Here is a 22,314-nt window from a genome sequence, read left to right on the forward strand (position 1 = left end):
TTAGTTATTCACATTCTACACTTTATTTGAAACATTATAAACTATGATTGGTAAAAAATTACGGAATTTAGGGATGAAAAAAAGGGGGGGGGGGGCAAAAGGGTTAAGGTTATCACTTCATCATGTCGCAGAGCTAAAAGTAAATACTTGCAAGAAAACTAATTATATATTTGAAATCAGCATACTAAGTTCCATAAACAGCTTAAGTTTCATTGCTCTAGGGTGAACATTAAAAAAAATGTGTCTTTGAGTAGCATCTCCCCTTAAATGCTAATGTCACCATCTAATCATAAGGCACACTACTGCAGGGACTCGGGGATGGCTGTGTATATCTATGTACCAGCGTGGAACACGTATACCTCAATAGGAATAACACTGTATTTATGTCGTGCAAAAAGGGTCACAATTTATTAAGTCCTTCGGATGTTACGCTTAGATCTTGTTGAACGCAGCAATGTCCACACTTTGTACCTGCAACAAACAAGGAGACAATGAGCTAGGAAGTCATGTACAAATCAACAGTGTTTGCACTGCCAAATTGTGTTCTCTAACATAACATAGATCTTCACATCCCTTCTGTACCCAGTGATAGCTACAAGTCAGGAGAACAGCCTTCAAGAGCCCCTTACCAGGTGCCACAACAAACTTTAGTTCAACACTGGAAGTTGTTGCGCACCCAATAGAGAGCGTTATGCCATGAGAATTGTTCCAATTGGTCCATTAAAAGCTGAGAAAAACCAATGCTTTGATGTGGCGTGGAACTATGGTGTGAGGAGACTAGATTGCAACCCTTGCCGCTAGCCCCACGTAGCCTTTGCAAGCCAAATTCCTTCTCTGCCCTCTTCGACACGCGAGCGGGAGTATCACGTGAGGCATATGCATGAACATGCCATGTGCACACAAGGTCACAAGCGCCAGCCGGGACCCCTGAGACGCGAGCAGTGTTGCGCTGGCATTCTCCATACTTCACCTCTGCAAGTTATTCTGAATGCACCCTCACTGATCACCTGGCTTTCAACCTATTACTGAGCACGAAAGCCGTGACATTTTCCGAATGTGCTGTCTCCAACCACTTGCCATTCAACCTATTACTAAGCATGAAATTTGCGACATTTGTACAGACGTGAACTAGCAGTATCATCAGATATTGCAACATGAACGTTCAGTTAGATAAGGGAAGATGAATGAGCATAATGAGCACCAGAACACGACAGAAAGTTTGTTTCATTGTAAGGGGTGGTATCTGCCTGATGTGCAAAGCTTAGGAATACAAACGCACGTACAACGGAGATAAATCAGTCTCGCATCTTTCTGCAATTTGCAGTAAAATTAAAAAAAAAAAAAGCATGCAAACATTCCATTTGAACGTTTTATTATTGCTCACAAGATCTATTCATCTATTTAAGCAACGAATTCTGTGGGTGACGTCAGAGCACAGGCGTCTTGTAGAGGAGAGCCATTAAAGCATTACCAACTACATACAGCCATTCCTTCTCGTATGACATCCTTTTATTCTCTGGGCATGTGCCCGCGAGAAGAAGGACAAGCAGTGTTCAGCTTGAAATTTCACTCGTTTTTCTGCGGCACATAGCATTACAAATTTTGGCAGACGTGATCACGAACACCTAGTTTATGCGTTGCACTCGTCAACTCAGAAAGGTTAAACCTAGAGAGGGGCCCTTTAAAGACCACGCTTTCAAACGTTATTTTATTCAATAAAACTCCAAACAGAGTGCCACAAAGTTTTACGAACAGCAAACTGATGTGGCTCTGAAATCCCAACAGAAGCACCCAATGAAATCTGCATAAATGTGCATAAATTTTATAAATAGTCAAACCTTGGTACATCGAATCTGCAAAGGCTCACAAGATGGCTTGCATGCATAGGTAATAGATAAAATATTAATCACAAATATATTTCACAAGATTGTACAAGTGTTTGTTATACACAACAATTACTTATATGTGGATTTGATATATGCATGTCCAATTGTCCAACTCAGACATTTGCCATGGTACATACTATAACAGTAGTACTACTAATTATTCACTGGCTATGCCACTTAAGCATTTTTTTCTGTCTGGGTAACTTTGCAGAGGCAATGTCCTTAGTATATATATTGGAACATACGTTTCATTACAGAAATGTCTAATAGCCATTCTACAGGTGCGTAAGGCAAGGAGAACTGCTCCTCATACTTGACACATTCAGATCTGTGCATGCCTGCTTTTAGCATCACTCTAAGGAGCTGCGCAAGCTATGTGTTTATGCCATACATAACTGAAATTTTCTGGAATACATTCTTTGCTGTACTGTAATCGTAGAACAATGCCAGATAATCAATGTTGCCGTTGGCAAAAGAACATCGGCAAGCACCACCAGTGGACAGCCAGGGCAACAACGAAGTTTATTATCTCAAAAGTAACTCTGGAAAGATTAGAGTAAAAGATTTGGAAATAATTTTTACTACACTGCTTTAATTGGAAAGAGAGCACATATGTTAGTAGAGTTAAGCACTACAATGCCGCATCCACTAAACCACTGTGGTGAAAACCTTGTGTAGAAACATGTAAGCTCGGGGTAAGCAACACGAGATTTGGCCAAGACATTAATCAACATTAAGTGCTCCACACAATCTACCGTACTACCGAATTAAAATGTCCCAGTCAGTCTCCAGAGGTTAAAGCATTACAATCCGACATTCTCGCCATGAAAATTTGCTCCCACTTCGGAGGCGACAGAAGAAAGCACTTACCAAGTCTTCAATGCCCTCAATCTTCTCTTGGAGCTCATCAATGCTAACCTTGTCGTCCTCTACAACGCAAACAATTTGCAGCTTCTTGATTCCATAAGCCAGAGGCACAAGTTTGGCTGCAATGACACACGAGATGCAAGGGTCTCAGCAAATAAAGAGACGAGACTAGGCAGGCATGCATCAGCGGCAGCATGGTGAAGCATGGCAGTGCAAGCTTGTCGCGCCTAAGAGCACGAGCATTGTAGCAGACGACGCGAAGCCACGCCTGCAACCACTTGCGCGCCTGCGCAGAGTTACTTCGATGCGCGGTCCCGCTGGCGGAAGTGGCGCTCTGCGGAGAGTAGCCACGTGCTCGCATATTTACCATAACAGTGAACTGCACTGTACTACAAGAGTGTGTAAGTAGATGTGGTGGAAGTGCTGCTCCAATTGCTCCAAAAGAAAAATACTGCTCCATGCTGCTCCAAAGTGCAATAATTGGTAGTAACTGCTTCAAGCCTGCTCCAAAATGGTGTTGGCAAACTAAAAAAAAAAAAAAAGAAGTTGAACCATGGGACCATCTTGTGAGCCCAAGTGAAACCAAAAGCAAGCTGTATACATTATCATGCTACTCAGTGGCATAAATCGAGAAAAATCTCAAGGGGTGACACATATCAGGCCATGGTGTCCAATTCGTATTTTTAATATGGGGTGTATTTTTATATATAGAAATTAATGCATGCTTTCGAATAAAATAAAAAACAAGCATGTGTGCGAGCTCGAGCAATTGCATTGTTTTGTTCAGTGTTTTTTTTTACCTTTTTTCGATTTCCATACTTCACACAGCTGAGGGGCAGTTAACAAAGGTACACAGTAGAAGAATAAAAAGACTTAAAAAGTTTATAGTGCTACACTTAACTGTTAACTCAATTATATCATGTGCTAAAGCTAAATCTCAAGTGGGACACTTGCAAGGGGTGTCCTCCCTAGCCTGAACACCAAAAAAGTCCAAACTTTCTTGACCCTCTCCCCCTGCCCATGAGTTACGCCGACTATACTGCTTGTATACTACCTGCATACTAGCATACGGCATGTTTAATAATGAATAGAAGTATTTATTAGATGCTTAAGTGATGTTTTAGACTTCAGGAGTCATTAGAAGCATGCATCTGCTGCGAAAACACCAATAGCAACCATAAGCTATACCATTTTTTTCTGCTCCGAAGACACCGAAGGCTGCTCCAAAGCACCATTTTTTTCTGCTCCAGAAAACAAAATGTCACTTCCATCACTGAAGTAGTTGATTGATTGATATGTGGGGTTTAACGTCCCAAAATAACCATATAATTATGAGAGACGCCGTAGTGGAGGGGTCCGAAAATTTTGACCACCTGTGGTTCTTTAACGTGCATCCAAATCTGAGCACACGGGCCTACAACATTTCCGCCTCCATAGAAAATGCAGCCGCTGCAGCCGAGAACTGAAGTAGTTTCTCCTGCCCTTTATAACTTGTCTGTTATGTGTGCGAATATCCCTTACAATATGGTGCTTATGCAGGTTTGTAAGTACATACACAATTTTTTAAAATGGCCCATAAACGAGGCACAATAAAACATCCCATTACACGCACACTGACTTCCAGTAGATGATTCATCAAGTAAATGCTAAATATATGAAGGCAGAGATGAAAGAGCGTACACGAGAGGCAAGAAAAAATATATGGCTAGATGTTACACACTTTTGATGAATTGCCCATCTTGAAGATATGAACGAAAGAAGTTGAAATTAAAGAGGTTGTGTTTCTTTGCGAGACACAATATTAACGAGAACTAACAGACGATGCGGAGGAAAGTATAGGGGATGTTACTAGTACTGACCGTGATGTAAATGTGAAGAGCCTGTGACCTTCGTTTGGTAGAGCACCAGACGTGTTATTTGAAGGTTGCAGCTGTAGCTCATTTGGTAGAACACATCGGACGGATGCGTTATTCGACGGTCACAGCTGCTGCTCAGTTGATAGAGCACCAGATGCGTTATTCGAAGGTCACAGCTGTAGCTCAGTTGGTAGAGCACCGGACACATTATTTGAAGGTCCTAGCTATAGCTCAGTTGGTAGAGCACCGGACACATTATTCGAAAATCACAGCTGTAGCTCATTCGATAGAGCACCGGATGGGTTATTCGAAGGTCACAGCTGTAGCTCATTTGGTAGAGCACTGGACGCGTTATTCGAATTCGAATGTCACAGCTTAGCTCACTTGATAAAGCACTGAACGCGTTATTCGAAGCTCACAGCTGCAGCTCATTTGGTAGAACACGTCGGACGCACGCGGTATTCGCAGGTCACAGCTGTAGCTCAGTTGGTAAAGCACCGGATGCATTATTTGAAGGTCACAGCTGTAGCTCACTTGGTAAAGCACTGGACGTGTTATTCGAAGGTCGCATGTTTGACCCCTGCCAGCGGCAAGTTAACGATTCATCCACTTTTATTTTTTTCACATTCCCATTAGTCATTACAAATAATTTCCTTGGCATCATTGTCTGTTGGTTCTCAAGTAACTGGATGGATAATAAATGAAGGCATGAAGCAACACGTTTGACGATGGTGAATGCCTCGATGATCCCAACCGTGCATCAAACTGCGTGCGTTTTGGTGACAGTGACTTGCTTAAAATTCTAGACGCTATTACAGGACTTGCAATGCAGCACTGTGTTGCAGCTACATTTTTGCTTTACATTGTAGGCATGTTCCCAAAGGTGATCATCGAGGCAGTGTCCAGTTGGCCGCATGTAAGAGCAGTCACAGGTCAGACTTCTATATTTCCTTACAAGGAGATAAAAATCTGCGAGGAAAGTCTAGCAATGTTAAACGAAGGGACTACCGTAATTACTCGAATCTAACGCGCACCTTTTTTCCGGTTAAGCGAGTTCATAAATTGCATGCGCGTTAGAATCGAGTACGAACAAAAAAAATTACGGTCAATCTATTGCCATCGGCAAATCCAAAATGGCCACCCCCTACGTGCGCCGGCATGGCGCGTCGGCCATTTCTGCCTATGTGTTTCCCATGTGCGGCACTTCGTACGTGTGCTGAGGAGTCCGTCATCTAGTAGTGCATTAGCATCGACGGCGTGGAAGGGCCTACTCCAAAAACTCGAGTGCACCACGATGCCGCTTTTAAAAGAAAAGTCATGGCGTGTGGAGAAACGGACGGAAATCGGGCCGCATCGCGGTCGTTCGGAGTTCCCGAAACGTGCGTGCGGGACCGGCGGAAACAAAAGCAGAAGATTGTCGACAGCAAAGCTTCACGCAAAGGCTTCAGTGGACCACAGCAGGGTCGGTTTCTGCAAATTAAAGAGCTGCTCGGCGAGTATGTCTTGAGCAGCGAGCGGCACAGCCCGTGACGACAGAACTGCTCCAAGTGCGGGCTATGCAATTAGCCTTAGAAAAAGGTCTAATGCGGAGCCAGTTTAAAGCGAGCAGGTGCTGGCTAACTAACTTTATGAAGGGGAAAGGCTTTTCTCTCCGAAGGAGAACGGGCATATGCGAAAAGTTTTGCGGAGGAGTACGATGAAAAGCTTCACAGTTTTCAGAGGTTCGTCCTAAACTTGCGGCGCAACAACGGCTACCTGCTTGGGCAAATCAGGAATGCCGATCAGACGCCTCTTTACTTCGACATGCCTGGCACCACAACCGTCGAGAAGAAGGGGGCAAAGCAAGTTCGCGTGCTGACATCGGTCCACGGTAAAACTACAGTGACGGCAGTGCTCTGTTACACATCAGGTGGGCACAAGCTTCGCCCGTACCTCATATTTAAATGGAAGACGCTCCTGAAAGGAATTGTTTTTTCGAGTGGTGTGATCGTGCGGGCCAGCGAGAAAAATGGGTGCGCGTTGCAATCGATGTCTTACGTTTTTTTTTTTTTTTCGCGGTGGAAATCGGGTGCGCGTTACAATCGAGGGCGCGGTAGAATCGAGTAAATACGGTACTTCTTTTAACAGCAGTGAATTAGCGTAGGCTTCTGTGCACATGCAAAATGAACAATCCCTGGCAGATGAGTAGGCCAGAGAAAACAAGTCAGAAGTTTTCATAGAGAGGGGAATTCACTCACAAGCTCCCCAGAGCAGTCCGTCCATCTCGATGCGTCGCACGTTCTCTTCCATTGCCTTCATGTCAGTCTCGTCATCCCAGGGCTTCACGTCTAGCACAATGTTAGACTTTGCCACCACCTGAGGCTCTGCACAAACACACAAGACACTATAAATCCCAACGGGCACTCTTGTACACACTTTTGAATGCACACCAACAGGGAAAACTACCACTTTACACTCTATAGCAAATCTGCAAGCCAAAAGGATATGCTGCCTTCATTACTCTGCTGTATGTGTAGATATGCTCAAAAGTTGCCGGTGTACTTTCATCGTTAATTACCGGTTTGAAGGCACCTAGAATGAGAGCTCAGGCTTTCCAGACAAACTGCGACTTCATTACAAGGCTATGGAGCAATCTTTGAACCATATCGTTTCTTAAAACTATCTAGAGAGAACTTAGGTGCTGCCACCATTCAGCCATCATGAGAATGATGGATAGTACACAAACTTGCTTAGTCTTCGTGCTTACGGGCTTTGAAAACACTTGTGGCTTTGTTTACTGTGTTTTTTGTTTTGCTTCTAATAAAAGAACATACCGTTGCGAGCTTCGTGACCCGATTTGAATCGGTGAGAATTTGAATTGGTTATGGTGGCGAAGCGCAACTGGCAATGCTGAACATTTGCAGATTGTCGCCTATTGACAAAGCGGATCCAAGCCACGTGAAGCTGAACGGATCTGAAGGAACGAGGTCTAGACAAATTCGTGCACTACCCATCATTCCCATGCGGGCTGAAGCGCCGTGAGCTGCAGCTCCCACAGACATTCCGGGAAATGCCAAACAGTTGCGAAAATGAGGAGGTCCAAGATGCTCACTTTTGGACTTCTTTTCCTGGTACGCCTTCAAACGCTCTTCCCTCGCCTTGTCTGCTTCTTCGTCCTGGGACAAACGTTACACAGGTAATCAGAAAACCCCAGAATTTGTATATAGGCCATTCCCAGAAAAGGAACTCACATCTTCCGAACCAAAGAGGTCAATGTCGTCATCGTCATCCGCCGCCTCCTTTTTGGCTGGGACATGATTAGCGACCTTAGCCTGAAAGCAAGTGGTCAGTTCATTAGCTGGAAACAAAAGTTTCTTATCGCTGCGTTGCATCACTATCTTTTCCTTGCAATAAAAAAACTTTTCCTCGTGTTAGTAAGCTGCTCTTTCACAATACCAAAATTACCATGCTTGACACAAGAAAATGCTGGGTAAGCTAGAAAACATGTAGAAAGAAAATGTGGGTAGTGGTGCCCCTAGACATTTCAGCACCAATCACCATGAGCTCATTGATTTTTTTTTTACAGCATCTGCTAGTTCATACACCGCCTCTAATTGGCAGAAATGAGTGGAGTGCATTGCCCTCTGAGAGGGGGGAGGGGGCAGAGACTTGACATACCATGTCTCAAATAATTTTGTTGAGCCAGTGTCACCAAAATAGGCAAAATACACCTTGAAATTCCTTATGTCACATGTGAAGATTTTGGCAGAAATTTAAATGTGAAACTTCTGGCTTTAGTTTTCTTTCTCTGTTAACAAGCATATCATGGTGGTAATAATGTAATTAGTTTTCACAGAGGTTTCAAACCCGCACACAGTAACGAGCACTCAATCTCGCCTGGGAGCCGCTGGGCTCACGAGTGTGCTGTGCGTGGCAACGAAGCGCGCCGCCGCTTTGTACTTTGTCGGTGTCAGGGCAACCATTGAAGATGCATGCTCGCACCAAAATGATAAAATCTGGGGCAAAATTCTCAAGTTGTCCTTGGCAAAAATTTGTTATAATGGGGATGGCTCCCGCTGTTACTTTGTTACATAGAGATCGCAAATACATGTGCTTCTATGGAGTATTGGCGGGCAATAGAAAAGCTTCGTTATACCAAGGAAGTCATTATATGGAAGTTTGTTATAAGCAGATTTAACTTATATAGAATACTGCACAAGCTTTTTCAATGAGCCAAATGTACTTGAGAAGAGAAGAGACACAATTTAGTGGTTGTCTTAGTTTTGTTTTCCTACTTTTGTCAGGGCTTATGAACGCCATAAGCCCTGACAAAGACTAGTCTAATGATGATGATGTGTCGGGCTTAACGGCGCAAGGGCCAATTGATGGCCAAAGAGTACCATTTCAGTAGACAGGAGATGTGAGCAATGATATGATATGTGGGTGTAAAGGGGCCTTAAAATTCCTCCCATTTATGCGGGTAAAAACATAGGAGTATTAAAAGCATGACAGTGGCGTGAAATGTGTACAGTGAAACTGACAAAGACCAGCCTAACGGCCAAAACTATATATACACAACTATATATATATATACAGTTGAACTCCGCTACAACGAAAAATGTACGATTCCTCATCAGCAGTCCGTAGGAGTCAATTCATAAATATTGTCGCCACAACAAACACTTTTTCTTCGATCGTCCCGCTTCAACGAAATTTTACGATGCAATTCCAGGCTCAGATGCTTGCAGTGAAAGCTCCTTAATTCGAACTTCGATAGTTCCAATTTATGGATAATTCGAACTGAGTTGTGGTACGGCCAAGCTTCATACAAACGGATGAATAAAAAAGCCAGTTAATTTGAACGCGAGTAGGTTCCGCTGCAGATAATTCGAACTATGGGCCACCGCGCCGGCGGCTTGGCTAGTCACTCGATAGGGCGGGTGCCGAGTTACGAGGCGGCGTTGACAGCGAACGGAGAGAAAAACGGAGAAACTGGCACGGAGGCCAGAGTGCAAAAAATAGCGCCACTTACTCTTCAACCCCCTTCCTCGTAATCTCTCTCTCTCGGCGGCTGCCTGCTCTCCGTACTACGTAACCTCCAAGATTAGTTTTTTTTTTTTAAGGGCCAATCTCGGAGCCTTTCAAAATCCTACGTAGTTGTCGCTGTTAGACGTCGATGTAGACTGACTACGTCAATGTGGACTCAAGTGCAGTGGTGTGTGGTGCACTCACGAATGGCGACATATGTCAGGTAAGAAGTGCAGAACTTGTCTCTGCCAGTGACGATGATGAGGAGGAGGACGCAGCACCAATGCGGCCCTCTGCTGCGGAAGTCATGGCCAGATTGAATGCCGCACGTCTTTTCTTAAGTTTTGAAGAAGGCAAAGAAGAGGCCTTCCGGCAAATTCACTCATTAGAGCAAAAAGTGCTGGCTGTCGAAAGAAGGCAGACCGCGATCACAGATTTTTTCAAAAATAAATTGTTATGCCCTACTCGCAGTGTACTATTGTTGTTCTTCACTTTTGTTAGTTTCAACTTTCGTTAATTCGAACTGTGGTGGCTTCTCCTAGCGATTCGAATTAACGAGCTTTTACTGTATTGCTATGCATTGAACTCAATCTTTAACATTTCAATGCAGTTTCAGAGCCTGAAAATGTATGAACGAAGTGTAAAACACGTGTTGGCACCACCAGAAACAACCGTTACACCGCCGCTGTTCAGCAAACATGGGCACCGCCGTTGCTTGATAGCGATGGCAATGAGACTGCCCTGTTTTTGCCACTGGCTTGCTTTTGAGCCGCAGACAATTAGAAGCTGAAGCTCAGTTCATGGTTTCCCTCACGCAGCTGCTGGGTGCAACCGCGGAACAATGCCTTTTCTGATTTTGATGCTTATCATTATGTTCTCGCTTAACCAGTGTGGTAACTAATAAGAGTGGCTGTTTGTCCGCATTATCAACAAAATCAGCTAGCCGCGAGTGATGGATGATAAGAATGGCATAGAATAATGCAAAAGTCGCCGCTCCACTATACCCTGCTTCCATCTCGGCGTTTTCGGATACCTTTGAGGGCAGACAGCTGCTGGTGTTAACGTGTTAATACAACTGTTTGGTTCTTTTACGAAGGCGGTTTTAGGCGTTGTTTCAGCGTGGTTTTCACTATGGCCTCTCTATGCATGGGTGAGAATCATGTCGCGACGCTGCTGGGAAAGAATAGGAAGCAGCGGACACTTTTTGAACTTTGAGAATAAACGTTCCATTGTTTTTCTAGCTCAAATAAGCTATATGTTTTCGATTTCACTACAACAAATTTTTGCCACGCCCTGTCAGTTTCGTTGTAGCGAATTTGGCTGTATATACATAATATTAATTACTGAATGATCAAACATTAATAATGGAATGTTCAAGGCCATACATTATTCATTTATGACAAGCTTCAAAGTGAGGAAATTAAAGTGGTGTAAATGCTCTGGGAAAAAACACTGAAACCACTAGTGTCTGAACCACATTCCAGCAATAAAAATCGAAGAGCGATGCAATCATATGGTGCACAGCATGCACAAAGTGGCACGAATGCACAAAACAAATGCTCTACAACTAAATGCATCATGTGACAGCAGGAAGCCATGCCTGCTCACCTGAGGCGCCACTATCTTGGCTGCTGGCACAGTGCATGAAGTTGGGCAACGCTTCTCAAGTTCTGAGATGCGCGCCTCCATCTTTCGCATGGCAGCTAGGACTTCTTGCAGTGCTACACACAGAAAAAAAAAAAAACCATTAGCATTGCATAACAATTTCACGCTACTCTTTCAAATACAGCTGAACTCCTTTGTAAGAGAGGTGCATGGGAAAGCAAGTCTTGTCTTTTATATAAGGTGTTTTTTTAAGCTGGTTACTAATTTGTGCATTTGCTTATCCACCTTACTTTTATGCCCATGTCCCAAGTGTCTGTTATATCAATGTCAGATATAAAGAGGTTAAGATCCATGTTTTGCACAAATCAAAGCAATCGCTTACAGCTACAGTAGTACATATTCTGTTCTCATTAACTACCGAATAACAGCAGCAATGAAAATCCCCATGCCCTATAAATACACTCTTGAAATGACTGCATTGGAGAAGCTTTACAATGTAAAGAGAGCATATGCTTTATCAAGGCATGCATAGAACGCCACAGCAAAATTCACAGCCCGAATGTGGACACCGATATCAGAATACTTAGTACCAGTCTGTCTGAAAAATTACTCCCTAGTGACCACAGCAATCAGGTGCGCCAGTTACACTTGGCGAATAGCATATAGATAACAGATTATTTTTCAGCAATTCCAAGTGCTCAGTTGGTGCTCTAAATGTAGAAAAAACGAATCAAACAAAGCCACACAAGTTTATTGCATTAAGAAAGAAAATAGCAGTGCTAGTGATAAGGCCACATTGAAAGGAAAGCTTTCAAAGTTTCAATAAGTTTACTAATACTGTCTGCTCTTAATTGTTTAAACTGATATTTTCTGATCATCAGAATATGGGATGCCTCTCCCTACTATCATTTCAAAATTTAAAACCTGGATGTCTTCCATAAATGTTTACAAACTCGCAGAATTCTTTATATGCTGACCTTTACTACAAAAAGACACAATGAAAGCCAAAATGGTCAAACCAAGGTTTAAAAAAGGAGGGGAAGGCACCAAACCAAGAACTTGTGTGTGACGTTATATTTTGGCCAAACAGTAGAACTCAGACTAACTGAACATCAAGTGCACTACTTAAAGGTAAATGTTTCCTAATCACGGCTGTAACATCCCCTAATATAAAGCCTATGAGCTGGGTATTGTTACATTTTGTTAAAGAATGGGCCATTGAAAGAAATAGTGTTTCTTAGGCCATTGAACAATGCTGGTTTACAAAGTGGTAAGAAAATGATTTGGAAACGAATATGGAGCACCTAATGAAATGGAAGGCCCTTTTACGATTACGTAGCAGGCATTCCTTAGGGAAAAAGTCAGTATGAAACTCTTTACCGTCTAATAAATACTATACTGAAATACTATACCAAATAATACTGTGCCGACTAAAAAGATTCTGAAATAAGCCCACTGGTCATCAGCTATTACCCAAGGCAAAATTAATGCAACTAATACAGATGTGGGCAGCAAGCTAGCACTAAAATGGTGCCGACCACTCACTGTTTTTCATTTCGTTGTGCTCCTGCATAATCTTTTTCTGGAAGGCATCATCGTGAGAGGAGCTGCCAGACTGGACAAGCGCATCACCCTGCGGAACATCATGGAATGCGAAGCGTCACGCGACTCCCTCTACCTTCCCAAATACCCCAGCAGCGACAAATGAACCAGCAAGGCACAGCTGCTAAAAAAAAGGCCGTAAGTACACACATCGAAAGCGACAAACAAACTTGTAAAATGTAAACACTCTTCTATGAAGCCTAACACAGATTCAAATCACCCTAGCTTAATATCTGTGGTCTGTCTACCTTCTGAAAAAAAGGCCATGTAGGAATCAACAAAGATTCTCATAATCTTGAATTATTTAGCAGTGTACTATGCACATAAAGCTAAGCACACATGCAATGGCCTTGTGTCATCAAACAAAACACACAATATAACGTTAGTTTGACTTAAGTGCATTTAGAAAACTCTGTAAATACAACAAAAAGATTCATTCTCCACCACTAGCTGGAGTGCCAGGTACAAATAAACCTGCAGCTCTGCACCAACAAATCTACAGCTTTGCACCAACTTTCATATATATTCGGTTTTATATCAGACGTCACATTCGTCAGTAAAAAATAAATCATAAAAACATGCTCGCTGCCAGGTACAAATAAACCTGCACCTCTGCACCAACAAATCTACAGCTTTGCACCAACTTTCATATACGGTTTTATATCAGACGTCACATTCGTCATTAAACAATAAATCACAAAAACATGCTCGCAAGTTCAAATTTCTTCATAGCATATGGATTCTAGGAGGAAAGAAATGCACACAAATGTCTAGAACAGGTAAGCAAGCACCAAATGTGGAAACAAGGCAACAACAACACTTGCTGACAATGACATACTGCTAGGGCATGGTCTTGTTGGCACAGTTCCTCAGCATGATATCCAAGACAATAGGTCACGGTTTGAAGGCTGTGTGACTGGAACCTTTGTTGTAGAAAATGCTCCAGTTGTACTAAATTGCAACAAATTTCATTATATTGTTTTTATCAGTTGGTTTTTCAGGGAGCACTCCTTACTTCCCAAAATTTGAATTATGCCTTTTTGTTCACTAGTCGCACACAGAACAAGAAATAGAGCTTCAGAATCTTGAACGGATTGTGTATAGCTAAGGCACTGTGGCGACAAAAGTACAGCACCTTCAAGCATACACCTATGCACAATACTCTTGAAAACAAACATCACATTACAGTAAGCCGCTAAGCAAGTGTCCTCAGTGGCCATGACCTTGATGAGCTTTGCAAACAGCGAGAAGCAAAACTGCTAATTCACAAAATCTTCCGTCCAACACCGCTGCCAACAAAAATTAAGTGATTGAGAGAGGTATTATACCATACTTAAAGAGCTTAATGATCAAACTAAAACTACTTGTTATGCCCTTGGTTCCACATTCTCGCTTTCAACAGAAAGTGTTTTTCAGGCAGATATTTTGACCTGTGGAGGAATCGCAGCATAGACTTTGGCAGAACGAGAAACAGGCTTAAAAAATAACAAGGCAAGAGAAAAAAAAAGGAGTCAGGGAAAGAAGAATGTATAAGGTTTGCTGCAAGATTAAAGAGTGACAAGAAGATGTCTTAGCTCCCTCCATTTTCTTTTAGATATTCACAGGGTCCTTAAATACTTTTCTACTAGTTATGAAACTTGTACGCAACACTGTGGGAAAGCTACATGTAGTACCGCCCACAGTTGCCACACCACGATGTTCCGTGGGTAAAAAATGATACTATAGGCACGGCATGTCGCGGCGCGTGCTTGTAATTGTTCCTCAATGTGTCCTTGCGTGGGAACACTGAAGTTGTTATTACCCATAGCAGTAATGCTCAACAACCGCCGTGTGTAAAGCCGCTGTTCCATATGTAAGGGAGCTGACCAAAAGGTCTGTTTGCCAGCTGATGCAAAACTACACAACAGGTGGAAAAGAATCATCTCCCAACAGATTACGTCTGGTCAAATTACTTGATAGGAATAATTAATAGTCATAAATGCCCGTGCTGTATGTGGCGAAACCATGATATCATTTAGAGGCATGCCATAGTAAGGAATGCTAATTTTGACCACGAAATGTGCAACTGCACACCAAACAAAGTAGATCAGCTGCCTTCAACCACTGGCAGCAGCTGTTGTCTATATATAAAACTTTAGTTGGAGTTTCATGGCCGGAAGAACAGCATTTAAGGACCCCGATATCAGCTTATCTTAAAGCATCTGCTTTACGGAACATCTGCAGTTGCCTTGCAGTGACACCAGCATTTGCTTGTTGACATGTATTATTTTTTCAACCTTTAGATTAGTCACAAAATTTGTAGCACTGAAGTAGAAATTGGCTCGCGCAACACATTTTCCTGGATATCTTGATGCTTTTATTAGTTATTTGTGCATCAATTTGTCCCTGTCCAATCTACCACAGCATGGGGTTATCTGCAGCTCTAGTTGCTTCGCCAACCCTTTTTATAGCCGTTAACACCTAAAACCTGTACTTTCAACTTGAAATACTGCAATTAAAATTACTCATCTCATTAATGGCCAGTTTCCACTGGCATACTGAAGTGCAGGTACCATATAACACCAAGCTTACACCCTCTTTTTACATGGATGTTTGAAGTGCTGTGCATGTCACGTGATCTGTCACACGTAGTTGTATACCTTGACAATTGAACGGTTGTGAGAGCGAGGAGAATAGAAGCAATAATTCAATCAAAGTTTGCACTGAGCCTCATTAAAGATTCCTTTGTGGCCCCTAATGGCAAATTATTGCCCAATATCAACAGCACATAGCTGTCCCTGTCCAACTAGAAATGAATATTTTACTCTCTGTGCAACCAAAACCCAAGACTACCATACGTATAGACGACTTAAAAGCTTTGCAATCAAATCACAACAGCAATAAGATGCAGTGGATTCTGTGGCAGGCTTCCATGTCTTGTTTATTAGAGTGACCAACAAGTATACTAGAATCAGTGACCAACAAGTATACTAGAATCAGTGACCTTGTTTTGATATGCATAGTCTATATAGGTACTCTTTTTTTTTTTTTTTCCAAATAAAGTTTTGTTGCAGGTCGGGGCCTGTTCTGTGCTCCTCTTTCTTCGTCGTCCCGTGTGCACTGTTTCAACCAAAGACGAGATCAGATTCTTATGCCAACGATTGTGTTTAATTATCGAATTTGCTTCTCGATGCAATGCCACCACTGACAGCCTTCCTCAGCTTCTCCTTTCTTATTAGCCCTGTTGCTCCTTTCTTATCAGCTCTGTGTCATATAACAGAGAGAGAGAGAAGGAAGCCAAAATCCATTAAAATTAGAAGGCTAATAACAGAAAACTGGCAAGTTCTGGGTCACTGCAAGGTAACTGGCAAAATCCTTTGCAAGGGAAGCAGCACTGAAACTAAGAGTTTTACGGCTCATTACAACAAGATAAAAATTGCAAATGTAGAGCCTTGAGAATAATCAAAATGAATGCAACTGCAACATGTAGTTATGGGGGAAGCCGAACATGCAATAAGATGCACGAGCAGCCAGAAAAGCTACTACAGGTTTCTAGTTCCTTTAACATTGCATGCGTAAAAAAAATGACTTAGCTAAGTGAAACCTTCATCCACAAAAAAAAAGCGGCACAAAGAAAAGAAAGGACACAATGAGAAAACGTGCAGCTCACACAAGGTCGTAAAAGTGAAAGCTTGCAGAACAGATCAGGTAAATTCGGATAAAATTTGGATGGCACGCAAACATGCTCAGCAAGTCGTGCTGCTAAAGTTCGGGGACAAGGACGTAAAAAAACAAAAAAAAAAAACAACAGGAGAACTGAAACTAGGTGGCCACTACGGTTTCTATTGGGAAGTACATCGTTCTTGAGTGACTGACAGCCACTTCAAAAAAAAAAGAGCGACAGGCGTGGGCAAATAAAGCATACAAATGGGGAAATGACATTCATGCCTCAGGCTTGTGAGAGACAAGACTACAAACATGACTAACAGGCCTCCACACGTCAACTTCCACACGTAAATACTTCGCCACCAGGGCGAAGCGCATGAGTGGGGTAGGAGGCAATAAGGGTTGTTTACTCACTGACTGGAGAGAGTTTTTAATTTGTTGCCGAGCCTGGGCTATCTTATCGACTAGAGAGGAACTTTGGGAGCTTTGGGAAGACTCCTTAGCCTGGAGGGAGAGAGAGAGACAAGAACAAGGCACGTCTCAAACTGGTGACGCGACAAGTGCCGTCTCAGCGGTATGTGAACTTTCACGACGGTGGCTAACACACGACTGCTCTTTAGCCTTCCGTTCGAGTCAGCGTTAACGGCGACAACTTTCAATGACGCAGCGAAGCCAGTGATTATGCATACGCCTCGAACCACAACGTAATTTAACGCATGCACCAAAGAGCGAAGGCTCAGTTGGCAGCGAAAACCGCATGCCCCGCCTCTCAGCACGTTGATTAATCGCTAGTGCACTGCGGGAAAGACAACATACAAACGGTCAATGCTCTTTAGGTGCGGTCAGACGCCTTACCTTGGCAAGCTGATCCCTGTTCAAGTAGCACAGGTACTGCTTTTCGGCATCGTCGTACTTTGCCTTGTCTAGCCAGACCGAATCGAGGGTGAGCGGATGTGCCATGTCGTTGAACTCTGAAACCGAAAGCCAAGAGCCGCGCAGCAGTTTCGTCAAACACGGATTTGCGAAGATCGTCGCGAAGCAGCACCCGCCGCGCAGAGACTAGACGCACGTGGTTGGCAGGGCGAAAAGAATAGCCAACAAATGCCAAAACGAGCGCCGGCGGCATCCAGTGACGACATCTTTGTTCAAGATGCCAAAGACAGTCGCCGTATTCGGCATCTCGTACACTCGCAGAGAAAAATAAACACTGTGAATGACTTCGTCGATGAAGTCACGGTTATGCCACACTGCATCGTGAAACTTGTTAGGCTGTACCAACAGTTTTAGCTATTAAAGAAAGTCTAAATGCAAAGCTTACCGGATGCCGACGCACGCAAAAGAAGCAACGTGCTGCGAAAAAGGAATGGGCCGGATTCGTTCACACCGATCACGCTTGAGAGAGCCACTAGCGCTACCAACAAGGTGATCAAAATTTTCTAAAAAAATAATAAAACAAAGTAAAAAATTGTAACAAAATTTTGCAAACAATAATATGCGTAGGTTTAATATTATTAAAAAGTATAAAACATAGTAATCAAGAGCGTTGTTAAGTTCGAAACTGGCGGAGGCTGTTGTCATCATGAACAGACGACACAAAAACGTGAGCTGTGTTGGGGATGTTATTTGTGTGTTGCTTGAACGTCGGATGACCAGTGTGATGGCGAGACCGTCTCTCATTGCTTGTTTAATTTACATCGTAATTTCTCCGCGCGTAAACGTCTACGTAGCATGTGACTGTCCCGGGCAAAGCGCCGGCGGTGACGATACCTGCCCGATCTCTGACCGTCAACACGAAAAACACAAGTACTTCTACAACGGGCGCTGGTCGGGTTACTTGCAGGCCATAAACAAGAGTCTGGAGGAATACGTTCCCTGCGAAGAAGACGACAACCAGTGTTCCTGTCACGCCCCAGTTATCGACGACGACCTCAGTCCGTGGTCTAAGACGGGCATTTCCGCCGAACTCGTCGAGCGCTCTAAGCCCAGGGGCGTGCTTTACCAAGTCGTGAACCACAAGCTGTACAGAAGCAAAGAGTGCATGTTCCCGTTCCGTTGCCTCGGCGTGGAGCACTTCATCCTCAAGATTGTGGACGATTTGCCTGACGTGGAGTTCGTGCTCAACACGCGAGACTGGCCGCAGGCGCACAGGCTCATCGAATCCTTGCCGGTGTTCTCGTTTAGCAAGACGCGCGAATACTCGGACATAATGTATCCGGCCTGGACATTCTGGGCTGGCGGACCGGCCATCAGCCTTTACCCAACGGGCATAGGCCGCTGGGATCTGCAACGAGACATCATCGCCAAGGCGGCGAACGGAGCGTGGACTTGGGAAAAGTAATATACCTCACTTTTCGTTTTCAGTCAGTTTATTATTCGTAATAAAGTGGAGTAAAGTGCATCATATTTGTAAAGTTGGACCCCAGAACTGAATGTCAGTTGTGAACGCTGTCCCTATGATAGATAGTATCTAATCAAAATTTTAAAACTATATAGTTATTACATAGTCATTGGAATGCTGATCATGCAAAATTTTACGCAAACCCACATGCAATTTGTGTCATAGTGCTGAAGGACGAGGAATCGTATGCTTGCACAACAACAAATTAACATGTACCTTCCCAACTCACACATACCACCCAACAACAACAAGGCTACATACATTCAGGCGCATAAAATACTTGCGCACTATGCCATAACTTGATAGTTCGCCTACAATTTGTTTTTTTTTTACATCTTGGGTAACACTTTTAAGTTAGCTGCATTCTTTCCTCTGTTTTTCATCCGCAGGAAAAAGGCCCTGGGATTTTTCCGGGGTTCGCGAACAAGCGCGGAACGTGACCCATTGATCCTACTGTCCCGGAGCAAGCCTGAACTTGTTGACGCACAGTACACCAAAAACCAGGCTTGGAAGTCAGACCAGGACACCTTGGGGCGGCCCGCTGCCAAGGAAGTGCGCTTTGAAGATCACTGCAAGTACAAGTACCTCTTCAACTTTCGCGGAGTCGCTGCGAGTTTCCGACTCAAACATCTCTTCCTGTGTAAATCTCTTGTCCTTCACGTTGGTGATGAGTGGCTCGAGTTCTTCTACCCGCAGCTGAAGCCCTGGGTTCACTATGTGCCTGTTTCAGTGGATCTCAATGAGGTCGAAGAGCTACTGGAGTTTGCAATGGATAACGACGAAGTGGTGCGTGAAATAGCTGAGCGGGGCTACGATTTCATATGGAAACACCTGAGGATGGAAGACGTGCAATGTTACTGGCACAAGCTGCTGAAAAAATATGCAAGTCTGCTGCGGTACAAGGTCGTAAGAGACAAGTCTCTTGTAAGAATCACAGAAAAACGATGAGCTTTGCCATAATGACTGGAAGAGACCTACAGCCAAGTACCATTTGTTTAGTGCAGTGGAAATCTTCATGGTCAGAATCTCAGATGCTATGCAAAATTTTTATCATTTTATTTTAAGAAATAAGCATGGAGTCGTATGCTACAAACATGCTCGAAGCAGTGATAGGTGAGTGCAAATTAACGTTTCCTGAATGGATTACTGCTACTTCACTGGAGGCAGCTTTCTTCTGGATATCAACCACCCATCAGGATTTCTCCCAAAAATCTGCTACCGAGTTCTGAGTGTGCCTGTGTTTCGTAAAAAAGAATGGGAGCAGAATTGTAACAGCAAGTGAACATTTGTAGCCGTCAAACCTGATGTGACAGCCTTTCGCGGTGGTGACTTGCAAAACTTTATGCACACAGCTAGTGGCCGCCTTTCAAAGACAAAATCATATCATCAAACACTCTAAAAAAATGGCCCCATATCTGCATGTTAATCTGTAAATGCCGTCGAAAGACGATAATCCTGCATGTGGAGAGAGTGAACAAAACATTTATTTGATGTTCTGCGCAAGAAAATTGGTGATTGGTATTCTGGAGGCGCTGCATTAGAGTGCCTCGAGCGTGCAGGGGAGGCGAACGAGTGCATCAAGTCACGTCACACGTGAGACATGAGTGCCATCTGGCAGTTTTCTTGGAAAACCAAGCGCGTGGCTCTGAGATTGGTGTGCGCGCCCGTCTCGGAGGTGATAAGGTGTAGAACGCAAGGCGTCGGGTAGGTGCCACCACCGTCTCGTTTAACAAAGCGTTGGAAACACTCGCCTTTACGTGCAAGGGTTGCATGGTCAGCGCAGCATGATAAGCGCTACGGTCCTTAAAATTACTTATGTATCCCTTTTCTAGTAAAAGACGCACATGCAGAATACATACGTGTGGTTATGGTGCCCCAGGCATACGCAATAATTGCTTTTTAATTGACAATCGCACAAGTATGAATGCCAAATCTTGAGTAACAATGGTGGGCGTTGTGGATGGGATCAACAAATACGCGGTGTCGTTAAAGTGGACAAACAGACAAACGTACAGACAGACAGACCTAAATTTTTGCGTCGAAGGTCCCCAAGAAAGACTATCGTCTTTAAAACGCTTTCATCCTTGGACAAAATAAGGAAAACGTAAGGGCCCACTTTTCTTTGTTACACACAGTGCTAATGAGACAATAGACTATTGGTTCTCACCCATTTTAATTAACATTGTGTCTAGCACAGAAAAAAAGAGCCACAAAATTCCCCTTCATTTCTTCATTCATAAAGAGGGTCTCGTTCTGGCAAATTTGATGCCGTCAGGTAGTATGCAAGGAATTATTGGTCAGCTGCCAGATCGTAGAGAATAATCACATGCTACTTGACGCCAGTAAACAAAAAAAAATGTTCTGCACTAACCGTCATGACTAAGAGCAGCACTGACTAGCACTCCCGGGTTCAAATGCTTGGATATACCTAATAATGTTGATGGCAGGACGACTGCACCCATAGCTCAATTGATAGAGCATCATGCACATTATTCATAAGTTGAAGGTTCACTTCCTGCTGGTAGCAAATCGCCTTTTTTCCTCTTTAATTTCTTCACATCATCATCAGCCTGACTACGCCCACTGCAGGGCAAAAGCCTCTTTCATGATCATCCAATCGACCTGGTCTTGTGCTTTATGCGGCCACGTTATACCTGAGCACTTGTTAATCTCATCAGCCCTCCTAACTTTCTGTCTCCACTTCGTGCGTTTGCCTTCTCTGGGAATCCAGTCAGTTACGCTTTATGACTAGCAGTCATCCTGCGAACGTGCTACGTGTCCGGCCCATGTCTATTTTTTCTTCTTGATTTCAACTACGATATCCTTAACTCCGGATTGTTCCCTGACCCACTCTGCTCTCTTATTGTCTCCTAAAGTTACACCTATCATTTTCCTTTCCATCGATCACTGCATCTTCCTCAAATTATGCTGAACCCTCTTTGTAAGCCTTCAGGTTTTTGTTCTGTAGGTAAGTACCGGCAGGATGCAACTGTTATATATTTTCCTCTTGAGGGTTCATGGCAGATGACTATTCATGATTTTAGAATGCTTGCTGAATGTGATCCACCCCATCTTCTAGTTATTTCAGTCTCATGGTTCGGCTCCACGGTTACTACCTGTCCTAATATATTCCTTTACATTCAGATATATTCCTTTACAGACGATATATTCCTTTACAACTTCTAGCGTCTCTGCACCTATCGCAAAAGGCTGTTTTCTGCCGAGACCATTGCACATTACTTTAGTTTTGTGCATATTACTTTTCAGACCTACTCTTCTGCTTTCCTTGTCCAGGTCAGTAATCATGAGCTGTAATTCGTCCCCTGAGTTACTCATCAAGGCGATGTCATTAGCGAATCGCAGGTTACTAAGATACTCTCCATTAGCTCTTATCTCTAACTCTTCCCATTCTATGGCCCTGAAAGCCTCCTGTAAACATGCGGTAAAT

At 43.4% G+C, this 22,314-nt stretch overlaps 2 protein-coding genes across 2 annotated transcripts; one reads left to right on the plus strand and one right to left on the minus strand.

Annotated features, from left to right (window-relative positions):
- Positions 1-380: 380 nt before the first annotated feature.
- Positions 381-17,860, minus strand: LOC119170363 (elongation factor 1-delta). The gene is made up of 10 exons (XM_037421500.2): positions 17,787-17,860; positions 17,324-17,439; positions 16,883-16,972; positions 12,767-12,854; positions 11,225-11,337; positions 7,840-7,920; positions 7,701-7,764; positions 6,847-6,972; positions 2,757-2,872; positions 381-471 (listed from the first exon to the last, which is right to left on the minus strand). Exons 2-10 carry the CDS (start codon positions 17,426-17,428, stop codon positions 433-435), a joined length of 822 nt encoding a protein of 273 aa, XP_037277397.2. The 5' UTR covers positions 17,429-17,439; positions 17,787-17,860; the 3' UTR covers positions 381-432.
- A 167-nt stretch (positions 17,861-18,027) lies between these two features.
- Positions 18,028-20,313, plus strand: LOC119170362 (O-glucosyltransferase rumi homolog). Its single transcript, XM_037421499.2, has 2 exons — positions 18,028-18,802; positions 19,256-20,313. The coding sequence occupies exons 1-2, from the start codon at positions 18,048-18,050 to the stop codon at positions 19,812-19,814; spliced, it is 1,314 nt and encodes a 437-aa protein (XP_037277396.2). The 5' UTR covers positions 18,028-18,047; the 3' UTR covers positions 19,815-20,313.
- Positions 20,314-22,314: the final 2,001 nt, after the last annotated feature.

This window comes from Rhipicephalus microplus, chromosome 2 (assembly GCF_043290135.1).
Source record: "Rhipicephalus microplus isolate Deutch F79 chromosome 2, USDA_Rmic, whole genome shotgun sequence".
Taxonomy (NCBI): domain Eukaryota; kingdom Metazoa; phylum Arthropoda; class Arachnida; order Ixodida; family Ixodidae; genus Rhipicephalus; species Rhipicephalus microplus.